Source organism: Prionailurus viverrinus, unplaced genomic scaffold (assembly GCF_022837055.1).
Source record: "Prionailurus viverrinus isolate Anna unplaced genomic scaffold, UM_Priviv_1.0 scaffold_42, whole genome shotgun sequence".
Lineage (NCBI taxonomy): Eukaryota > Metazoa > Chordata > Mammalia > Carnivora > Felidae > Prionailurus > Prionailurus viverrinus.
The window spans coordinates 1523524-1545949 of NW_025927609.1; the positions used below are offsets into that span (position 1 = coordinate 1523524).

The window sequence follows — 22426 nt, forward strand, 5'->3', positions numbered from 1 at the left end:
ATTTTATCGATTTAAGTAATCTCTGCCCCCACGTGGGACTCGAACCCGCGACCCCAAAGTGAAGACCTGCTTGTCCCCCTGACTGAGCCGCCGGGGGCCCTCTATTTAGAGTCCTTTATTCAAGAAAGTGTTCCACATAGTTTCAAAAGCATTGCTATTTTGTATTGACTAATTACTTCATGATATATTTGCTGAAAATGTATTTGGTGCAAAGCACAGGGTAGATACTATAAAACCTAAACGGATCAAATAGATTCTGCAATTGAGAAATTTAAATATAAACATCACCTGAGTAGCTGATCATATTAAGGGATTATTAATTGTTTCAGGGGTGGAAATGGTGCTTAAATTTTAGGGATATATTCTGAAGTACTTACACACAAAATGGTAACATCTGGGGTTTATTACTATAAACTAGAACACAGTGCGAGTGCAGAGAACAGCAGACGGTGTCCGGGTGGCACAGAGGGGTCGTGCTGGTGTGCTGATGCCCGCTGATGGGCACGAAGGCTTCCATTTGCAATTCCGAATTTGCACGTGCTTTAACATTCCCTTACGGAAAGTTTTAATAAAGAGGAACTTCCTCGAGGTCCAAAGTAGGAGGGAAGAGGTCGTCACGGGGTAAACCACAATTTGCCCTCGGTGGAATGCAGGTGCTCTGAGGGGTCACTCACTGGGAAGACGGGTGTGTGACGGCTAACCCGAGCGAGAGGGCAGGCCGGGGGCACACCCTGAAGACGGCCGGCAGGTGGCCTGCAGGAAAGCACACAGTCACAGGGCACGTCAGAGGAACCCCAACTATTAACTCTGGACACACACTCACACCCGCGCAGGGCACTCTGTTCTTACTGGCTGAACACCGGTTTCAAAACAGCAGAAGGGATGTGCACAGTGGCCAGTGAAGCAGGGGTCATCTTTCCTTTCCTCCAGCTCAGTACAAGCAACTCTCCTGGACATGACATCTAAAGCGAACATCGGAAAGGCTCTGGGGGGAGGGAAGAAGGCGGGCCAGGTCACAGACCAGGTCGCCGACGAGCTGGGGACCAAGGAACTGTGCAGCAGGGAGCCCCCCGGGCCTGCTTTTTGCATCGTTATCCCAGACCGGGAGCCGAAGACGCTGGTAACCTGGAAACACCGAGAGACAGACAGAGACAACACACACAAACCAAACAAGAACTGACTGTGGCCAAAGGTCCAAGACAGGCACCCGCCAGCTCGACAGGCAACTGACGGAGGAAACGCCCTCCCCGGCCGGACCCCACCTTCCCACCTGCACCGCACAGTCAGGGCTGACACTCGGGGAGCCTGTCAAGGTGCCCATCTCATCCCCACTGGGGGTGTCAGGGGAGGCCCAGCTGGGAGTCAAGACTCGCCTCCACCTGGCAACGTCAGTGGAGGCCACGGAAGAGCGGCAACCTGGGAACTGTCAGCGGTGGCCTGTGGGGAACCTGGACCCGCACGGCAGTGATGAGGGGGGGCCCCCTCCCCTGACAGAGAGAGCGGCGTGAGAGAAAGTCAGCGGAAACAAGAAGCTCCAGTAAGACTCTTGGAACATAATCCGTCTAGGTTTCAAAGCAAAAATCATTCATCCTACGGAGGGCCACAAAGATCTCTAACTGAATGAAAAAACACAATCAACAGAATGCCAACCCAGAGATGTTCCAATTACTGGAAAAAGATTTTAAAGCGGCCGTCACCAAAAAGAAGGAAGTGAGGAGTAAGTCTAACTGATTTTAGTGGCTGATTGAGCAGCACCGGTCAGCAGGCCAGCGTGGAGTCGGTGAGGGACAGACGTGCAGAACAAGGGACCTAGCGAGAGGCCTGACCAACAGGTCACGCTGTGGACGACGGTGCCAGCGAAGGGCCGTGGAGGAGGAACGGTGCTGTCCACAGAGGGTGCCGGAGCCCTGGGGCACCCAAGTCTGCACCCTGCATGGGACCCACTCAAAATGGACCAGGGGCTTCAATGAGAAACAATGAATGCACAGGAGAAAACCCTCAGGGTCTCGGATGAGGCAAAGAGCCTGCAGACTGGCACCCAATACACGACCCGTGACAGGAAACGCTGACAAACTGGGCTCCTCCAAAGAAAACACTCCCGCTTGAGACCCTATTGAGGAGACACAAAGACAGGCCACAGATGGGGAGAAAAGGTTTGACAGCCACGTATCCAAATAGGACACACATGAGATTCTCAAAACTAAACGATAAAACAAGCCGGTCAGAAAACGGACAGGAGACATGAACAGCCAGTATCATCATAGACGATATACGTGGAGAGAGAGATGGCAAGGAAGCACACGACACGGGGTCCGCGACCGTCAGCCCCGGGGAAGTGCAGCTTCAACCACGTGAGGCACCCCCACACACCCGTGAGAGCGGCTCACGGACAACACGGTGACCACCGCACACGCGGGCACGGGCGCAGACAAACCAGATCCCTCGCACGTGGCCGGCGGGACCGGAACACGGGGCGGCCGCTCTGGAGAGCAGTTGGTTGGGCAGCTTCTTAAAAACTGAACATGGGCGGGGCGCCTGGGTGGCGCAGTCGGTTAAGCGTCCGACTTCAGGCGGGTCACGATCTCGCGGTCCGTGAGTTCGAGCCCCGGGTCAGGCTCTGGGCTGATGGCTCGGAGCCTGGAGCCTGTTTCCGATTCTGTGTCTCCCTCTCTCTCTGCCCCTCCCCCGTTCATGCTCTGTCTCTCTCTGTCCCAAAAATAAAATAAACGTTGAAAAAAAAATAAACAAATAAAATAAAAAATAAAAAAATAAAAAAAATAAAAAAATAAAAAATAAAAAAAATAAAAAAAAATGAAAACTGAACATAGGCATTTTATCCCAGAGAAACGAAGACACGGTTCACGTACAAACTGTGTCCGGGGGCACCTGGCTGGCTTGGTTGTTAAAGCGTGCAACTTTTGAACTCACGAGTTCAAGCCCCACGTCAGGTGAAGAGATTACTAAAAAAAAATTTTTGTAATAAACGTGAGTGTTTATAGCAACTTGATTCCTAACAGTCCCAAACTGGGGACAACCCAGACGCCCTTCAACAGGTGAATGAATGAATAAAATGTGGCCCATCCAAACCATGGAATACTATGTGGCAATGAAAAGGAGCAAACTATTGATATACACAACAGTCCGGAGGGATCGCCAGAGAATAGGGCTTCCTGGAAAAAACCAATCTCGTGGCCACTGCACGGACCCATGTATATTCCGTTGATACATAACATTCTTGAAATGAGAACACTGTACAAATGGGGAACAGGTTAGCGGTCATCAAGGTTTGGGGAGGCTGTGGGTGTGGCCTCCCAAACGGCAACAGGAGGGATCGGTGTGATAAAAGAACGTCCTGGATCTTGACTGTATGGAGGTCAACATCCTCATCGCAGGAGTGCACTGTGTAAAGCAAATATGGGCCCTCTCTCGTGTCATTTCCTTACGGCTATGTGTGGATCTACGTGATCTCAAGATAAGAAGTTAAATTAAGAGTAAGCAAAAGGCACACTACACAATGAAGCAACCCCCGGTCCGTGGAGGGCTCCCCTGGAGGTCTGGGACGACGAGAGTCCCCCTTGCAACAGTAATGACGGTGAGTCCGAGCGCAACGGTGCCGGGCTCTAACGGGGCTCACCTGACCTGTAGAGCTCACCTTGCTCACCTGCTCTTACATATTCAAACCCTAAAAAAAGGACATGGGAAATGTCTCACAGTAGAAAATGATCAGGCTGTGCCCGGGGGCGTGTGGTACATGCACATTAAGAATGGCAGCCAAAAATCTCCTGCAGAGCAGAAGTCAACATTTTCAGCTTCTACAAATGCCAACTCTTACACCAAAGGTTATAAAACAAAGCAAAATAATAAATGCAAGCACTTTAGGGCATTTCACGTAACCATTTTTCTTTCATTCTGCAAAGCACTTCTTCTGGCCTGGACTACAAACACATTAAGAATTAAAGCCCCACAAAAATCCCATACGGAACACAATTCCAGGAACGGCCAATTAGAGAAAAGCTTTATTTGACAGCAGTGTTTAAATAATTTCCTCCTTTTTCGGAATGCCCCTGCAGCAGTAGGAACTAAGCTAGGCTTGGGGGGCACCAAGGTGTGAAAAGACCCCTCAAGTTGCCATCAAAGGACCTGGATTTAAGGGTAACCGCATTCCAGTTAGAATTGCAACAGAACTAGGCCAGCTGGTTCTAAAGCTTATGTGGAGGAAGGAACAAGTCCGAACAGCCACAAGCACCAACTAGAGAAGCGATGAGGCAGGGCCAGACCTCCCAGACCGGACACAGTGCGGTGTCAACGCCCAAAACAGCATGCATGGTTCGCAGACGACCCATCGGTGTGATGGCGGCCAAGTCCAGGGTCACAACAAGCACACCCCAGAACTCACCGCGCGGACAACGTGGTGCCCCGAGTCAGTAACGAGTACTTCCTAACAAACGGGACTGGACGTGGGGTGACCGCATGCAAGAACTGACTTCAAATGGCACGATTCAACCCGCTATGTTCTATTTCTCAGGTGGCGGGTGGCGGACAGTTATCTGCTGTATTATTGTACCTTTGTAGATGCACATGTTGTAACACGAAGTACACAACATGTGTGTAAAAAGAACGTTCCTCTTGTCTTCTGACGGTACCCTTATCTCTCCACCAGGGAGAGGGAAGCTGGGCATGTTCCTACCTCTTCATGCTCTCCCCTCCCTTTGGGAAAAAACATATTCTGGAATAAATATAAAGAACATGACTTACTTATACTAAAGATGTGCCGGAACAGGAATATTCTCTATTGTACTGCTATACTATCTTTAGGAATTCACTAAAAATGTATAGATTTAAAAAAAAATGTTTAAGACAAGCAGTAAACTTGGTTAAAATTACTAGCAATTATTACTGGATTTTATCCATTTTTATTCTCAAAACAGAATGGTTTTAAGAAAAGTTTTACAGGGGCGCCTGGGTGGCGCAGTCGGTTGGGCGTCCGACTTCAGCCAGGTCACGATCTCGCGGTCTGTGAGTTCGAGCCCCGCGTCGGGCTCTGGGCTGATGGCTCAGAGCCTGGAGCCTGTTTCTGATTCTGTGTCTCCCTCTCTCTCTGCCCCTCCCCCGTTCATGCTCTGTCTCTCTCTGTCCCAAAAATAAATAAAAAAAAAGAAAAAAAAAAAAAAAGAGAAAAAAAAGAAAAGTTTTACATATTACTTGTGGTTGTTATGGGTTTTATTTTTAACAGCCATACACTGCAAGTTTTTAAAAAGAGAAGTGTTAAAATGGCGGTTATTGGTGTTGATTCTTTACTATAAATCAAGCAACGTGCTAAAGTCTAGGTTAATTTTATAACTGTAGCAAAAATATTAAATGATGATTTGATTATGCACCAAAGGTAACCAAAATATAAAATTCTTAAATCATTTGAAGGAAAGTAACCTGAAATTCAACAACTTAATCATGTATGTTTAGAGAATAAATTTCATGATTTGTATTTTGCTTTCACTACTATACAAACAAAATACTATCACTGAAGTATCTGAAACATTCAATTTATAACATTTACAATAAAATATTTTTTTTTCTAGGCAACCATCCAAGTAATGGATGTTCAATTACCCTTCAGAGATTCTGCATGCATTGAACAAGATATGGCAGGCTGTACATAGGAAATAAAGTTCATGCATTACTGCTACAAACGTTTTTTCTAATGAAATGCAACTTGGAATAATTATAATAAGCACAGCAATCAACAACAACAACAAAAACCCTCCTCGAACTAATAAGTAATTATAGCTAGGTTGCAATATAACAGGTTAACATACCAAAGTCAATTGCTTTCCAGATACCAACAATAAATATATGGAATTTGAAATAAAAAATAAAATACTGTTTACATTAGCACCCCCCAAAAAATAAAACATTTAGGTATAAACCTAACAATATGTACAAGACCTATATGAGGAAAACTATAAAACTCTAACAAAATCAAAGACCTAAATTAACACAGAGATATTCCATGTTCATGGATAGGAAGACTCAATACTGTGAAGATGTCAGTTCTTCCCAACTTGGTCTGTCTGTAGATTGAATGTGATCCCCATCAAAACCCCAGCAAGTCATTTTATGGCTATTGACAAACCGATTCTAAAGTTTATAGAGAGACAAAACACCCAGAATAGCCAACACAATGTTGAAAAAGAACAAAGTTGGAGGACCGACACTACTGACTTCAGGACTCGCTGTAAAGCTACAGGGATCAAGACAGTGTGGTGGTGGAGAAAGGACACACAAATCGATCCATGGGACGGAACGGAGAACCCAGAAGGAGAGCCACACGGAGACAGCCGACGGATCCCTGACAAAGGAGCAAAGGCAATCAAGGGGGCAAAGAGTCTCTTCCACGAGGGGCGCTCGAAGGGGAATCTGGACGCAGACCTTACACTCCTCACAACAGTTCGCTCACAACGGATCGCAGACCCAAACGTAGAATGCAAAACTATCGAACGCCTGGAAGATGACACAGGAGACATCCTCGGGGACCTTGGACAGGGGGACGACTTTTTAGATACAACACCAAAGGTACAACCTAACTGATAAGCTGGACTGAGTCAAAACGTAAAATCTCTGTTCTGCGAAAGACACTGGTAAGAGATGAGCAGACAAGCCAGAGGCTGGGAGAAATATTTGCAACACGTGTATCTGATAAGAGAAGATATATCCAAAATACACCAACACTTAAAACTCAGCAATAAGAAAACAGACAACCCGATTAAAAAGTAGGCCAAAGACCCGAAGAGACACCTCACCAGAGAAGACATACAGACGTCACACGTCATCAGGAAAATGAAAATGAGGAGGGCACCTGTTGGGATGAGCACTGGGTGTTGTGTGGAAACCAAATGGACAATAAATTTCATATTAAAAAAGAAAGAAAGAAAATGAAAACGACAACGACGTCACCGTGCACCCGTGAGAACGGCCACAACCCGGAACACCGACAGCACGGATCGCTGGCGGGGACGCGGAGCAAGAGGAACGCTCCCTCACTGCTGGCGGGAAAGCAGAGAGGGGCAGCCGCCGCGGAGGAAGGTTTGCCGGTTTCTTACAAAACCGAACACGCTCTGACCATACGACCCAGCGGTCGTGCTCCTTGAGGTCTACCCAGAGGAGGTGAACGTTCACGTCCACACGACAACCCGCAGGCGGATGTTTCCGGCAGCTTTATTCATAACTGCCAGACCTTGGAAGCCACCAAGGTGCCCTTCGGGAGGTGATGGGCAAACACACGGGTGCGTCCAGACGACGGGATGGTATTCGGCGCTAAGAAGGAGCGGGCCGTCACGCCACGAAGACACGGAGGGTCCGCGGGTGCATCTCACTAAGTGACAGCAGCCAATCTGAAAAGGCTGCATCCTGTACGATTCTATCTGTGCGACGTTCTGGAAAAGGCAGGACCATGGAGGCAACAGCAAGTTCAGGGGTTGCCAGGGGTGGTGGGGTGGTGTGGATAAATGGATAGAATGCGGAGGCTTTTAGGGCAGTGAAAACAAGCTCTGCGATACTATGATGGTGGACACGTGTTATCACACATTCGTGCAAACCCACAGATAGTAGCCAACATCGTAAGATCAGGTGTGGACGTGCCAGTGCAGGCTGTCCACCGTAAGAGGCACACTGTTGAGGTGGTGGGTGTTGGTAATGCAGGAGGTGGTGTTTGGGGGGGGGGGCGGTAAATCTGAGCTTCTCCTCAATTCTGCTGTGAATCAAAATCTGCTCTAAAAACACGAAGTCTTAATTTTTTTTTAAAAAGGCGCAGCGATGCATAACAGCACTCATCATGTCAGCAGGGGAACACCGAAGAGAAGGGGACTCTCCTGAATCAGAAGAGCACACACGTCAGGAGGACAAACACGACAGTGACCCCCTTTGCCATCGGACAAGTGACAGGAGCTGCAGCCCTGTCGCTGTGGGCAAAGTCCCCCGTCCCGTTAATGCTGAGGGCACGGGTGGCACCTGGGGGCAGAGGGTGCAGGGGCGGTGCTGCGGGGGAGGCGGGAGGGCCCCGCGAGGCCCGGCGCACAGGAGACCCTGGCGTCTTCTGGATCGGCTGCAGGCTCGGTAGTGATTGCACCAATGCAAACGTGGGTGAATGTGTCCCCTCTGCAGTCTTACCTGCCCTGCGCACATGCAGCCGGTGTTCAAGCCTGGCACCTCCAGCCACCCGGGTTCTCTCTCCTCCCCCCCCCCCCCCCACCAGCTCTTCTCCCGAAGTAAGCACCACACATCCCAGCCTCCCCACCTCTGCCCCGTCCCGTGCACCGGGCACCTCGAGCCGGGGCCCCGCGCATCCTCCCTGTGACGCGGCCGCTGTCTGCCCCTGGAGTCGGACATCGCCCCCACACCGCAGCAGGGTGTCTCATAAAGGTCACCAGGAAGTCCTGCAGCACTCGGACCCACACCCACAGGCTCCCCCACCGCCTGCTGGAGCCAGGGGGCCACCTCTCCCCGTATAGGGGGACGCCCTGGTCCCTCCTCACCACGCCCATCCCAGGGGCATCCTCAGCACCCTGCCAGCTGCCTTTCCACACGGAGCCGCATGATCTCGGGTCACCAGACCTGCCCTGCTTTTCCCCCAGATCATGGCAGGCTGCACCTCCTCACAGGCCGCCACCCGGGAGAGCATCTGCCACCGTCCTAAGACAGAGTGTCACTCTTCACCTCCCTCTCCTCACCGAGGCCTGTGACGTGCAGCCTGCCTCCCCACCTGCCGCCGGCCTCCCCCACTAGGCTGTGAGGCCAGGCACCTCGGCCTCCTGGCCTCTACATGCCCAGCGCCCGCCTGTGAGGATGGGCCCGACGAGTGGCCCCGAGCTCTCCCACGTCCAGCTCCTTCTCCAGAGCCCTGCCTTTGTGTCAGATACACGGGGCTCACCGCAGCTCAGACAACCTAGCCGAGCCCCGCAGCTGGTCGGGAGTCCCCACCTCCAGCGCCTGCCCCGTCCCAGGGGCTTAACCTGCTGCTACAGCTGTTTCCCCTAAATAGGCCGCACTTTGCTCTGAGACCACAAACACCGCAGATGGCCGGCGGCCTACTGGACGGGAGCACGATGTGCTGGCTCCTCTCCGCTCCGGGTCTGCTGCTCTAATGAGGGCCATGTGCTGGTCTTTGCCAGAAGGAAAGACACAGGATTTTATCAATTTTTCCTAATTTATAACTTTTACTAAAACGTGCCAACTAGATGTCAACTTGTCCAAAAACAGACGAGCTACTGTTAACAACCAGGACCTTATTAGAGAACACAAAGCCCCCAGCCGCTGAGCCGGGCCGCATTCAGCACGGCGGCATGGGGAGACAGCGACCAGAGAAGTTCCCACACTGGGCACCCCGCCGAGGAGCCGGCCAGCGGCAAGCACACGGGCCCAAAGCAGAGGGCGAGCACGGAGACTGCCTTGGCAAAGATGAGAGCCCCAGATTTCCAACATGCTTCTAGTCACTTGCTTCCACCCAAGGATGCAAACCTGCTCTCTAGGGTTTTCCTGACATGGCCAACAGAGCACCCCAAACACGTGTGACTTCTCCCCCAGCACACGCTTGCACGTGAGCCCCACCACGGCAGGCTCCCAGGCTTGTGACCACTGGAGCCATAGACGCTACGTGCCCAGAAGGCCCTGGGCCACCGCTGAGGCCACCACACTGCTCCCGGAAGGCGCCAGGCCATCGCTGCAGCCTCCCCACTGCTCCCAGAAGGCCCCGGACCACCGCTGTGGCTGCCCCACTGCTCCCAGAAGGCCCTGGGCCAAGGCTGCGGCCGCCCCACTGCTCCAGAAGGCCCACTGCTCCCCCAGAACCAGTCCCAGCGCCCATCCCCCTGAGCGTTCCTCTCTGGCCAGACCCCCCTGCCCTTCCCAGCAGGCCTCAGAGCTGATCCTCTGTGCCTCCTGGTGTGCAAGATGGGGGTGTCCTGTCTGCAGTGACCCCAACTAATCACATCTTGACTCCTGCTTGGATCTCTATTAGCAGCTTTCTCGAAAACGCGTCTAAAGTTAAGTACTAACTTTGCTCTTGAGTCCTTAAATCAGAAATAGTTGTGAACAAAGCAGCTGTGATCTGGTTCCTACCAATGTGAAAGGTTACCTTCTGAGTACAACTCATGACTGAGAAGTGTTTTCCCAGTATCTATGATTATTACTCTCCTCTTACATGGGTCATAAGGGCCTTGTTCAAGGTCACACTCCACTGGAAGCCTGACGCACTTATGTGTGGCCTGCAGGACGGCTGTTAGCAGGTGGAGGGGGTGCTGGTGTGATGGTCCCAGTGAGCCCGGTTCAATTTCTAGCCAGGAGGCCTCCTGCAAGGCTCTCGGGGCTCCGGGTCTCTCTGGTCAGTAACGCTCACAGCATGCGGCCCGGTCCCTGCACGCGGTGAGCACCGCGGGTGTCGGCCATTCACCACCACTGCGCGGAGCAGGCCAGCACAGATGCTTCTCCACGTCCCATCGCCTGAGGCTGTTTTTGGTAAATCAGATCTCCAGGCTCACTTCACACAACAAGAGACAGACAGTAACTGAAGCAGAGATACTGAGACAACAGCAGACAAGTGCAGGGGATTGATTGTGTCCACACTATAAATTCCACAGCACACAGTAGAGGGGCTGCTTATTCATACTTTCCAGGGACTTAGAGTCATTCTTTTTTTTAAGATTTTCAAAAAAAAAATTTTGGGGGGTTTATACATTTATTTTGAGAGAGAGGGGAGAGTATGAGCAGAGGAGAGGCAGAGAGAGAGAGAGGGAGAGAGAGAATCCCCAGCAGGCTCTGCACTGCCAGTGCAGAGCCCGACGTGGGGCTTGAACTCACAAACTATGAGATCAGGACCTGAGCTGAAATCAAGAGTCAAATGCTTAACCGACTGAGCCACCCGGGAGCCCCAGCATTAAAGTAATTCTTAAAGAAATATATTTTCGGGGCGCCTGGGTGGCACAGTCGGTTAAGCGTCCGACTTCAGCCAGGTCACGATCTCGCGGTCCGGGAGTTCGAGCCCCGCGTCGGGCTCTGGGCTGATGGCTCAGAGCCTGGAGCCTGTTTCCGATTCTGTGTCTCCCTCTCTCTCTGCCCCTCCCCCGTTCATGCTCTGTCTCTCTCTGTCCCCAAAAATAAATAAACGTTGAAAAAGAAAATTAAAAAAAAAAAAAGAAAGAAATATATTTTCAAAGTCAAGTCTCAAGTTTGCCTCTAAGCAGTACCCTTGCATGTGCGATCTGTGAACTCTGCACTCGACAGCACAATGACTACATTAGAGGATAAGAAAGCAGAGTCAGGTGGGGCATCGCATGCAAACAATCAGCCAACAAAAGTGCATCTTACTTATATAAAAGCCAGTTATATTATGAGTTAAAATCCTATCCGGGAAGATTTTCAGTACACCAGTGTTCTAGACACGTGAGCCCTGGAACCGCCCCCTTACACGTAACCAGCTCACTCAGCTGAGCACTGGGCTGGCTGCACAGAACAGAGCAGCCAGGACTGAGTCACTCGCAGTCAGCACCTCGCACAGCCGGGCATGGTCATGGTCACGAAGCAATGAAGCCCAGAACTGCACGGGGCCACACGCAGCACCAAGTCGGAGCAGGAGAATGGGCCGACTGGTGTGCCCACAAACACAAAACACAAAGACAACTTGCTTTGGGGCTCACACAGCCTGAGGCCCAGTCCTCACCCAGCCCCTGATCCACACCTGGTGGGCCACGGGTGTGATGGCAGATGCCAGAGGGAGAGCACCTCCAGGAAAGGCTGACTTCTTCCATCAGCTCTGCCGAGTCCCCTGGATAAATGGCCGTGCATCTCCCTGCACACCCAGGGGCCCTGGAGCGCCCCTGTCAGAAGGCAGCACCTTCTAGATGACCCTGAGGGAGGGAGGGGTGGAAGTAAGGGGGTGGGACGGACTCAGTGACCTCCCTGTGCCAGCCCACCTGGACATAAGAGCCACGTCTCCTCAGGCGATCTTTCAATAGCCTTTATAGTCAATAATACAAACACAAACACCCAATTTAAAAAATGGTACACAAACAGGAACAAAACTTATAAAAGAATAAATGTAAATGGGCTTTGATAAGCTTCTTAGTTGTACCTCTTTGTAAGTAAGCAAAGAAAGATGTCAGTTGTCAAACTGTCAGAGAGCATTAAAGTCACAGGTTGGCTGAGTACAGGGAAGGGTCCCTGTACGGTGAACAGAAATGAGTGGCCTCCACGAAGGCCAAGGCCATGCCTCCTGCGGGAACACCTGGCCTGACTGGCCTTCTCCATGCTGGTGTCTGGGAGGGAGTAAAACCATCCCAAGGTTCAGCAGGACTGGGTGGGAGAGAGCAGGGGGCTGTAGGAGGTGCTCCAGGCAAACCCCACCGAGCAGGAGGGCTCTGAGCAGCTAGCACCGCGGTGGGGTGGGGGTCTTCGAGTGTGCGCTCACCTCCCAGGGGGACGCTGGGAAGGCCCGAAGCACGAGTCAGCACTACTGGGCTCCCACCATAATAACACAACACAAAGACTGAACTGCCACTAACCTTCAAACTCTGATTCCAGTTCTAACAACTGGACGAAACTCTGAAGACTGCTTAGATTCAAAGGTTTTGCTAAAAGAATTATGACCTTTGCAGGGCACCTGGGTGGCTCAGTCAGTTAAGCGTCAGACTTCGGCTCAGGTCACGATCTCACGGTCTGTGAGTTCGAGCCCCGCGTCAGGCTCTGTGCTGACAGCTCAGAGCCTGGAGCCTGCTCAGGATTCTGTGTCTCCCTCTCTCTTTGCCCCTCCCCCTGCTTGCTCTCTGTCTCTCTCATAAATAAAACGTTTTTAGGGGCGCCTGGGTGGCGCAGTCGGTTAAGCGTCCGACTTCAGCCAGGTCACGATCTCGCGGTCCGGGAGTTCGACGATCTCGCAGTCCGGGAGTTCGAGCCCCGCGTCGGGCTCTGGGCTGATGGCTCAGAGCCTGGAGCCTGTTTCAGATTCTGTGTGTCCCTCTCTCTCTGCCCCTCCCCCATTCATGCTCTGTCTCTCTCTGTCCCAAAAATAAATAAATGTTGAAAAAAAATTTTTTAAAAAATAAATAAAACGTTTTTAAAAACTAAAAAAAAAGAATGATCACTTTTCCTTTTTCATGAAGTTAATTTTGCGCCTGTATCTCCGATTTCTTACAATAAGCATTGCTTCCATAATGACAAAAATGGAGTTTTCATTCTGAGCCACCGTCCTACACATGCCTTACTTTGCAGACTCTGAAAGCGGGCTGGGAAGTCGCAGACCCCCGTCTGAAGCCGGTGGGCTCCGTCTCCACAGTCCCCTGTGCTGCAGCCCCTGACAGAGCTGCACACGTCCCGCAGGTGTAACGGCGAATACAGGATGCCTTGCAGACCCGCACGACGTCGGACCTCAGAGAGACGTTGCAAGTGGCCGAACCACACGCAGAACTAAAACCTGCCAGGCAGACGACAAGCCAGCGGGATGTGGCTACCCGGGGGCACAGTGAGGGAGGGTCACACGGTGACCTTGGGGCAGGCCCCCCCAACTCGCCAGAAGCCTCCGTAGACAGATATCGCTGGTACCAGGGGACCAAAGGAGTCTGAGCACTGAGGCGATCTGCAAATCTGAGGCATCATTCCACTCGATCGGCACCATTACACATACTATTCTAAACGTGTCTGTTTTATACCTAGCAAACACACAGAAACGAGTCTGCCTGAGATGAAATTCTGTGGTTTACGAGGTCCCCACAAACCCCTCGGATGGCCGCCGGCTCTCTCCCGCACTGTCCCACGGCCACCGCAGAAGGGGCTCCAGAGGACGAGCGAGAACCCCCGGGATGGAGCCAGCGATCCCCCCAGACTTGGGGTGTAAGAGGCCCCACACGAGGGCAGGGTGCATACTCCGGCTGGGGGTATCCGTCACGAGGCTCCCAGGCCGCCCGCCCAGGGTGCGCCACATGACGTGGTGGGCAAAGACGCAGGGCTCTCTCCCTGGGGAGGCGCTGCGTTCTTCGTCGCGCGCGCTGTGCCTCCAGGCCCGGCCACGCAGCCGCCTGTGCGCCGCTCTGTTCTCGCCCACCCTCCTCTGCTGGGCCGGCACGGGGGCGACCCCCTGCGTGACTCCCGAACCTTCTGGAAAAGAACAAAAAGAAGCCTGAAGCCACGGGTGACGGACGGCAGGGGCCGGCTCTGTCTCAGAGCACTGGGGTTGCGCCTCACGCGGTCATGCCCTCCGGCCCTCTCCCCTCGCACTGCCCGCCTGTGCTCGCACGTGCACGTGCACGGACCGCCATGCTCGCTCTCCTTCGCGGCCTCCCCTGCTCCCCAGCATGGCATGCCTGAGCAAATGCACACGCGTCGTTGAAGCCTGATTCCAGAACAACAAAACGTTACCAGCTCAGAATCGACTACGGTGGAAGAAAAGCCTTCACGGAGCATTGTGGTTATAACCACGCTTTGTCCTTCAAAATGGATGCACGCTAGCAACGCATTTGCAACGCAGTCTCTATTTGCTCTGCTTAACACAACCTAATTAAAATCTCGCTTATCTGAAAAACACACTGTATTTTCTGGAATCAGGAAAAGAAGCCGACGTGAACGATATTTTCAACGTGAACACTAGTAATTACACTAAGGACAGGCAGTGTTCAGATTTGAGCCAATTTTCATACTATTTCCAGAACAACCTCATAAACCTTACTCTACAGGTTTGCTTTACGATTTCAACTGTCGACCTGGAGCGTCTCTGACTTTCTCTAAAGCGTCCCCTCTGGCGGAAGGAGCTCCTCCCAAGCAAGCAGGGTCCCCACCTGTGCCGGGAAGCCCCTCAGCATGAAAGCCACGAAATGCACGCACATCTGTCACAACAGGTTCTAGAAAACCTAGGCCTTCTATCTTCTGCTGTTGTTCGCTGTTGGGGTGCAGGGCTCAGCAACTGTCTGCGCATGGGCCCTTCTCCTGGAAGACAGGCGACGTCGATTCCTGCCGGAGACTGGGGAAGAGCCGTCCCCTCCTCCCCAACACACAGAGCAGAGCAGAGTGCATCACACAAATCCACCCTCCTCGTCCACCGAATGGTACTTGAGGTGGCTCGTTCCGGAGCAAATCCCAAGCCTGAGAGTTGGGGCAGTCCTTCTGCCACTGCCACCCTATCACCTACACCTGCCTGTCCTGTGCATGCCCAAGCCCCTGGTGCCAGCACACCAAAGGCTCTAATGGGAACTGTCGGATGGATGGATGGATGGATGGATGGATGGATGGATGGGTGGATGGGTGGATGGTGGACAGGCAGATGAACGAGGGGTGGAAGGATAGATGGATTAGTAGATGGATGATGGACGGGTACATGAATGAGTGAATGGGCAGAGCTGTAGATGGGTGGGTGGTGGACAGGATGGGTGGACGGATGGATAAATAGGCAGGTGGATGGATGATGGATGGGTAGATAAGTAAGGAATGGGTAGACGGGTGGATGGAAAAGTAGATGGGTTGATGGATGGATGAGAGACGGATGGGTGGATGAATGAACGGGTAGATGGGTGGATAGACGGGTAATTTCCATCCAACCCTGTGTCTCGAGTTGTCATAGTGCTCGGCACCTCACGAGGAGGCACTCTCTCAGCAAGGTGAGACCAGGGAGAAGCCTGGTGTGACAGCCACCTGCTCTCTCGGGTGCTGCCTGCTTCACCCACAACCGGCTGCATCTCCTGACTCTACACGGAATAGATGGCCTGTTCTGTAGCAGGACTCAGAGGAAGCACACCTCTATGGGTCTGGGTCTCCATTTCTACAAACGGTCCCCACATCCTGTTCTCTTTTTGATCCTGGAAACATGGGGGATCCCAGCCTCAGACCTCAGCACAGTTCAGAGCTGCTGCCCATGTGACAGCAGTCATCAGACGGGGTGCGGGAGGGCTAGGCACAGATAAGGGCGTTATCACAATTAAGACAGGTAAGTATTCAACGAGAAAGCCTTTAATGTGGAAGACAGAGGCTCTGTCACACAATGAGGGGTGGGGGGGGCAAGAGAATGCTGCGTCACCCGCCTGCCACAATGTTTTACTCAGCAGCTGTGCCCCAAGTGGAAAGAAGGCAACAGCGGCAGCCACCTGGACTGGCTGGGGCCCCGGGAAGGCTGGTGTGCGGGGCCTGACTGTCCCAGCAGCCTCTGCTTTGTGGAGGTCCCGGGTGATGTTGAAATTGCACAGTATTCCTTTTAAACCGTAATTTTCTGATGACTCAGCCAATCTACGTGAGCCTCACACAGTCAACAGCCAGTGACCCGCGCCAGAGAAGGGAGTGACTGTGGGTCATTTGGAAGCCATGGAAGATCCCTGAGATCATATCACTCCTGAGGCCAACACATAACCCGCTGCTACGCTGTTCTAACACATAATTGAGTTTGGAAAAGCTCACATTATACCAGTCTTAGGAAAAATTCAACACACGTGATTTGGAGCACCTTAAGATTGTATAATACTAAGAGACTATGTTTCATATCTTGTAAAACTTTGCCCATTTGATGTAAGTGGAACACTGATCATTTTTAAAGGCCAAAGGGAAACTAACACACAACATGCTCGGGAACCCTCACCGTGGGCTTCCACACACGGGACCGCGCAGTGAACACCACTCGCTCGATCCGGGGGCTTGACTGCTCCATCTCGCAGCACTCTGTCTCTCACGCTGTTGCCCCAAAATTACAGCCTGTTTGAAAATGGTTTTCCTAGGGGCGCCTGGGTGGCGCAGTCGGTTAAGCGTCCGACTTCAGCCAGGTCACGATCTCACGGTCCGTGAGTTCAAGCCCCGCGTCAGGCTCTGGGCTGATGGCTCAGAGCCTGGAGCCTGTTTCCGATTCTGTGTCTCCCTCTCTCTCTGCCCCTCCCCCGTTCATGCTCTGTCTCTCTCTGTCCCAAAAATAAATAAACGTTGAAAATGGTTTTCCTAGAGGAGAAAAAGATTCTAGAATGCACGAAGAGGACATTTGGACATTCATCCCCATCGAGTGGGACTAGCACCAACCATCCGAATCACAGCAAGTTCCAAAAAAAAAAAAGCCAAAAACTGACCATTATTCTTGTACTTTTCAATATTTTCTTCAAATGCTTAGTGATGAGGGGCCATGGAAAAGAATAGTGGCCATCCTAAATTCAGGGTGTTTAATCAACATTTCTTAGTTTTTGCTTTTACCTTTGTCTTAAGGACACCCTTCTTTTCAATGCTTAACTGAGGGAACAAAGGGCAGCACAGCAGCCTGAGGCAGGGGTGTGCCACAGCTGCAGGCCCCGGCACCGGGTCCCCTGGGCAAGCGTCCCCTGGGCACGGGCGCTTTCCTCCCGGATGCACGCACCGGCAGGATGTCCGCCCCTGAAGTCTACAGATGACGACGCCCTCACTGCTCCCAGACACAGCTCTGTTGGGCGCAAGCATCTTTCTGGACTCAGCACGACTGCTCCTCTCAGGTGGCTTTCTTCGTCTTTTCTCTGGGAAGTCACACTGAACACGGTGGCTCGCCTTATTCCCCGCAGGGGTGACACTCTCCGGCCACAGATCGTCCCGAGCATTCTGGGGTAGTGCAACGGCGTCCTGGTCCTACTGGTTGGTGGGCAAGAAGGGGACGCCCACCAAGGGAGGCTCACTGGACGGCAGGCCAGTCCCTCACCAGAAGCATCTTTTCACCCGACACACGTTCGATTAGTTAACCGTCGGCGTACGAGGACGGGGAACCCTCAACACCCTTTGAGCAACAGCTCGCCCCACGGCCAGTGGTTTGTGACTTTTACCGTCACGGAGAGCTTTTAAGCCCGGTGTTAGGAAAAGGTACGCAGAGTTTCAATGCCCTAAAACATCAAGTTGAACTAGAGACTAAAATGACCTGGTGCTGAATGCAAGGAACCTGTTCTCCGTGTTCTTAAAAGGAAACTATTCTCACAAGGGCTGCCGCAGCCCTACTTCCCACAGCGTGAAGAGGAGTTTTAAGGCTACAAAAGTTACCAACAAAGAGGGGCAGCGAAGGAGAAGTCATTATGAGGCGTCTGTCTCAGGAGGAAAAATCTTTTAGTACCCAACACTACAAACTCCTAAGCCTTCATAAATCTCTTCCTAAAAATATACCTTAAACACTGAGGCTAAAATGCCTTCTATACATGCGCTTTTAAACCTACCTTCTAAAACAAGCCCCCTCTCAAACTGCATGCGACGCCAACGTAAGGAACCAGGCACCTGGAAAGGGGAGGCGGGAGGTCCCCGGCATTGGCATCGGCAGGACCCCGAAGCAGTCCGCCCCAGAAAGCATGGCATCACAGGCAAGCCCAGCGTTTACGTTTTAGGATCAGAGCCAAACGGGTTACCTCTCCTCTCGGAGCGTTTCCTGCGCCTCCTTTTCCATCGACGCCCCGCGATGCCGAAGAAGGCCCCCGTGCTCACGGGGCCGGCAAGGAGCGAGGCCATGCGGACGAGCGAGGCCAGCGCCGCCCGGCCCCCCTGGCCACCACCGCCGCCGCCAGCGGGCACCCCCTGCCGCCTCGGGGAAGCAGCCCCCCTCTGCCCCCGGCTCATCCCTCAAACTGCAGAACCAGGGCTTCGCCAACACCACAGCGCCTTCGAAGCACACCGCCCAGCAGTGACGTGTGACAGTTAACCCTTCCGTGCGGGCCCGGACACAGCAGCGCGAGCGGGAGCGAAAGGCGCGCGGGGACCCCTTCCAGGGCAGCGGGAAGCTCCACTGGGACCCGCACAGTCCTGCCTGGAAAAGGCTGCTGTCGCCTTTAAAAGGGACAGGGCTCCTCAAAGGAGGAGGTGGAAGTGTCGCTACAGGAGTGCGGTTTACAAAACAAAGCTGCGGAAATGCACAGGGCACGGGCGCCCCGCTGAGCCCCAGCAGGCAGCTGCCACACGGTGCGGTGCGGGACCACAGCCCTGGCCCCTGGATGTGGGGCACGCCCCACCTATGTTCCCACCGTCCTCCCCGCCCCCTCCCAGCCCCATTCCAGGGATCGTGTCCCCCTCCCCTCCGGAGCCACACACAGACCTGCCGGCTCCTCTGCGGGGGGTACAGCCGGGGGGGGGGGGGGGGGGGGGGGGGGGGGGGGGGGGGCCACCGAGCCTTTTCACAGGCCACCAAGCCCTGGGGGCTGTCTCTGGGATCCAGCATCTAGGGCTGACGCGGGACAAGCCGCAGCCCTCAACACCCTCCTGTCCAGACGAACGCCATTCAGGCCCCAGGGAGACACCATCCCAGATCTCGGCTCTGCATCCTTGGAACAAAAGGCACCTGCACCCAAAAGCCCTGAAGAGCCGGGGTGTCCTGGGAGGAGTCAGGAGGGGGAGGATGCCGTGGCAGAGCACTGGGGTAGAAGAGGAGACCGATGAACTCACCCAACTCTCCTCTCAATGCAGAGCAATCATATCTTGTACAACAAAGTTCCTTCCCAGTAACGCCCAGCATCCATTTTCCAGCTCACTATTCTACAGGCACACAAGCTGACACGGGATTCCGCACGACTGCACACGGTGCCTGAGGAGTGTGCCCCCATACGAAGCAGTTCCTATTACGCTCACATTTGTGCGTGTGCACGCCCAGACACCCTCCAGGTAACTCACGCCCTGTGCTGGCAGCCAGATCGACGGGGGACACCACCATCGCCGAGAGTTCCACTTTTTATAAAATTATTAATGTGATCTAACTAAATTTTCAAAGTGTTAAATTAAAAATCAGCTTTCGGGGCACCTGGGTGGCTCAGTCGGTGGGGCGTCCGACTTCGGCTCAGGTCATGATCTCATGGTCCGTGAGTTCGAGCCCCGCGTTGGGCTCTGTGCTGACAGCTCGGAGCCTGGAGCCTGCTTCGGATTCTGTGTCTCCCTCTCTCTCTGCCCCTCCCCTGCTCATGCTCTGTCTGTCTAGCACTCAGAAATAAATGAACATTTGGGGAGCCTGGGTGGCTCAGTCGGTTAAGCGTCCAACTTCAGCTCAGGTCATGATCTCGCGGTCCGTGAGTTCAAGCCCCGCGTCGGGCTCTGGGCTGACGGCTCAGAGCCTGGAGCCTGCTTCAGATTCTGTGTCTCCCTCTCTCTCTGCTCCTCCCCTGCTTGGGCTCTCTCTCTGTCTGTCTCTCAAAAATAAATAAATGTTAAAATTTTTTGGGGCGCCTGGGTGGCGCAGTCGGTTAAGCGTCCGACTTCAGCCAGGTCACGATCTCGCGGTCCGTGAGTTCGAGCCCCGCGTCGGGCTCTGGGCTGATGGCTCAGAGCTTGGAGCCTGTTTCCAATTCTGTGTCTCCCTCTCTCTCTGCCCCTCCCCCGTTCATGCTCTGTCTCTCTCTGTCCCAAAAATAAATAAACGTTGAAAAAAAAAAATTAAAAAAAAAAAAAAAAAAAAAAAAAAAAAAAAAAAAATTTTTTTTTAAATTCAGTTGTCTTTAAATAATTTGACTTAAACATTTGATGTTAACTGTAATTTATATTTTGTAACTTACATTTAATAGATAATTTTTTAAAAAGTATTTTCTGAAAACATGAACAAATCACCGAATTTTGCTTGTTTACTGAAATTCACATTTTTGACAGGCATATAGTCAAATTTTGTACTATTTTAAACTCAATTATGTATTTTATTTTTAATCGTTTGGACTAAGGATCAGGTAATAAGTATTTTAGACTTTGTGGTCCCATGTCTCTGTTGCTTACAAACTCATGGAGGATGTCATGGCCTTGGGGGTGGGACTGAGAGAGAAGCTTCTGGCAAAGGCTCTTCCCCAGGTCTGGGACAGATTCCTTCGGGAAGCAGAGAGATCCTTCTTTCTTACAGCCTTCTCGGCCTGTGAGATGGGTGTGGGGCTGGGGGTGGGGGAATTAATGTGACAGTGACAGCCCACGGTGCCATGCCAGCCCTGCAGACCACCCCTACGAAGCCTCCAGGCACCGGCGGGACAGAACCCGCGGCCCATCCTCAGGGAGGAAGAGGAAAGTGCAGCGGCAGGTGGAACCACAGAACCCGGCTCTTAGGAGACACCGGAAGGAACCCAGCCTGAAAGCGGGGGCGGGGAACATCAGGTCTGGGCACCGTCCACGTGCATAGCCAGATGGTTCCCACGGGGACCACGCAGGACCAACGCACAGGCAGGCGGAGTTCTTACGGCTCTGTGGCCACCAAGCTGGAGGTGCCCTGCTGCTGTGCTGTGGCCACAAAGGCCTGGCCCAACATACCCAAGACGCCCTAGTTTGGCAGAAGCAGCACTTGGACACCAAACAACCTCCCTCTCTCCAGACAGACATCACCGCCTTCGCAACTTCACGTGACAAGTGGCCTTGGAAAAAATCGCCGCCGGCACCACGCACCTGCACTGGCATTCCTGCCAGCGGCCACTCGGGACATTGGGAGCTTGGAATCCCTGTCAAGTTCAGAAGCACACTCTATCCCCAGTGGAGGAATTTAAAAGGAACCCACAGGAATGAGAACCAAGAAACCACAAAGGAAACCATGGAGGAAAACATATGCAGTCTTCAATTACTTTAAATAAGAAGCGAGAAAATTTCTTTGGACTTATTTTATAATACCAAGTTACTTATTGTATTTAAAGCCTGGGTACGTCCATGTTTGTTTGTTTGTTTGTTTTTTATTAATTGTTCCCTTGCTATGCATCAAAACAAGTCAGGTACCTAACCGTGAAAATGGCCACACACTCTGATTAACCAGGCTGGAGATGCTGAGGACAAGCCAGAAGCTCAAAACCCAGAGCACAGCAAGGGACTCATGTGAGAAGACCACGGAGAACAACATGGCCTCCAACCCCTCTGAGGACACAAGGGCCCAGGCAGGGAGCACACGGCCACTGGGCCTGGAGCACAGAGAACAACACGGGCTCCAACCCCTCCGAGGACACACGGGCTGGAGGAGCGCACACAGCCATTGGGACTGGGCCCAAGGGTATCTTAATGGGGACTGAACCAAGGAAGCAGCAATTTGAGAAATAGAGCCAGAACTTCTGGAACTCTCTTATGCAGAAGAAAGAGCTTAATACTGTCAGAATCTTGAGCAATCCAGATATAATGCAACATAGCTTTTTTTTTTTTTTTTTTTAAGGTAAATGGTAAAAAGCTGTCTGGGCTCTAGATTTTTTATGAAGAGACTATTCTGAGAAAATAATGGTCAAAGAAGTTGGGTAAAAACAAGGAACATCCCCGTGCTATGAGAAGACACTCCCATTTTTAATGTTTTCTCTTTCTCCATTAGGGTTTTGGTCTCTCCAGAAAGCTGAGCTCAGTGGTGGCCCCAGGCTCTAGCTCATCCCCCACTTGGAAAGGGGGGCTAGCCACGTCAGCCCCACCCTGCCTCACCCGCAGGCACAGCACAGGCAAGGCCACCTGGAGGTCAGAACAAGCTGCTGGGTGACCCCGGGGCACCAGTTTCCTCTCTGTGCCCTTG

At 52.5% G+C, this 22426-nt stretch overlaps 1 protein-coding gene across 14 annotated transcripts in view; it reads right to left on the reverse strand.

Annotated features, from left to right (window-relative positions):
* ADARB1 (adenosine deaminase RNA specific B1) overlaps positions 1-22426 on the reverse strand; it is a 141688-nt gene that overhangs the window by 52143 nt on the left and 67119 nt on the right. For 8 of the 14 annotated variants that reach the window (XR_007149673.1, XR_007149674.1, XM_047846936.1 and 5 more), the window contains exon 1: positions 18354-18453. The exons of 3 other annotated variants lie outside the window; for them this stretch is intronic. Coding sequence is in view for 9 of the 11 variants with exons in the window: in XM_047846936.1 (XP_047702892.1) it covers positions 18354-18453 (100 nt within the window). In the remaining 2 variants the exon portion in view is untranslated. Of the gene's footprint in view, positions 1-4564; positions 4586-18353; positions 18454-22426 lie in introns of those variants that run through there. 3 more of the 14 variants (XM_047846940.1, XM_047846935.1, XM_047846938.1) reach the window with 2 other exon arrangements.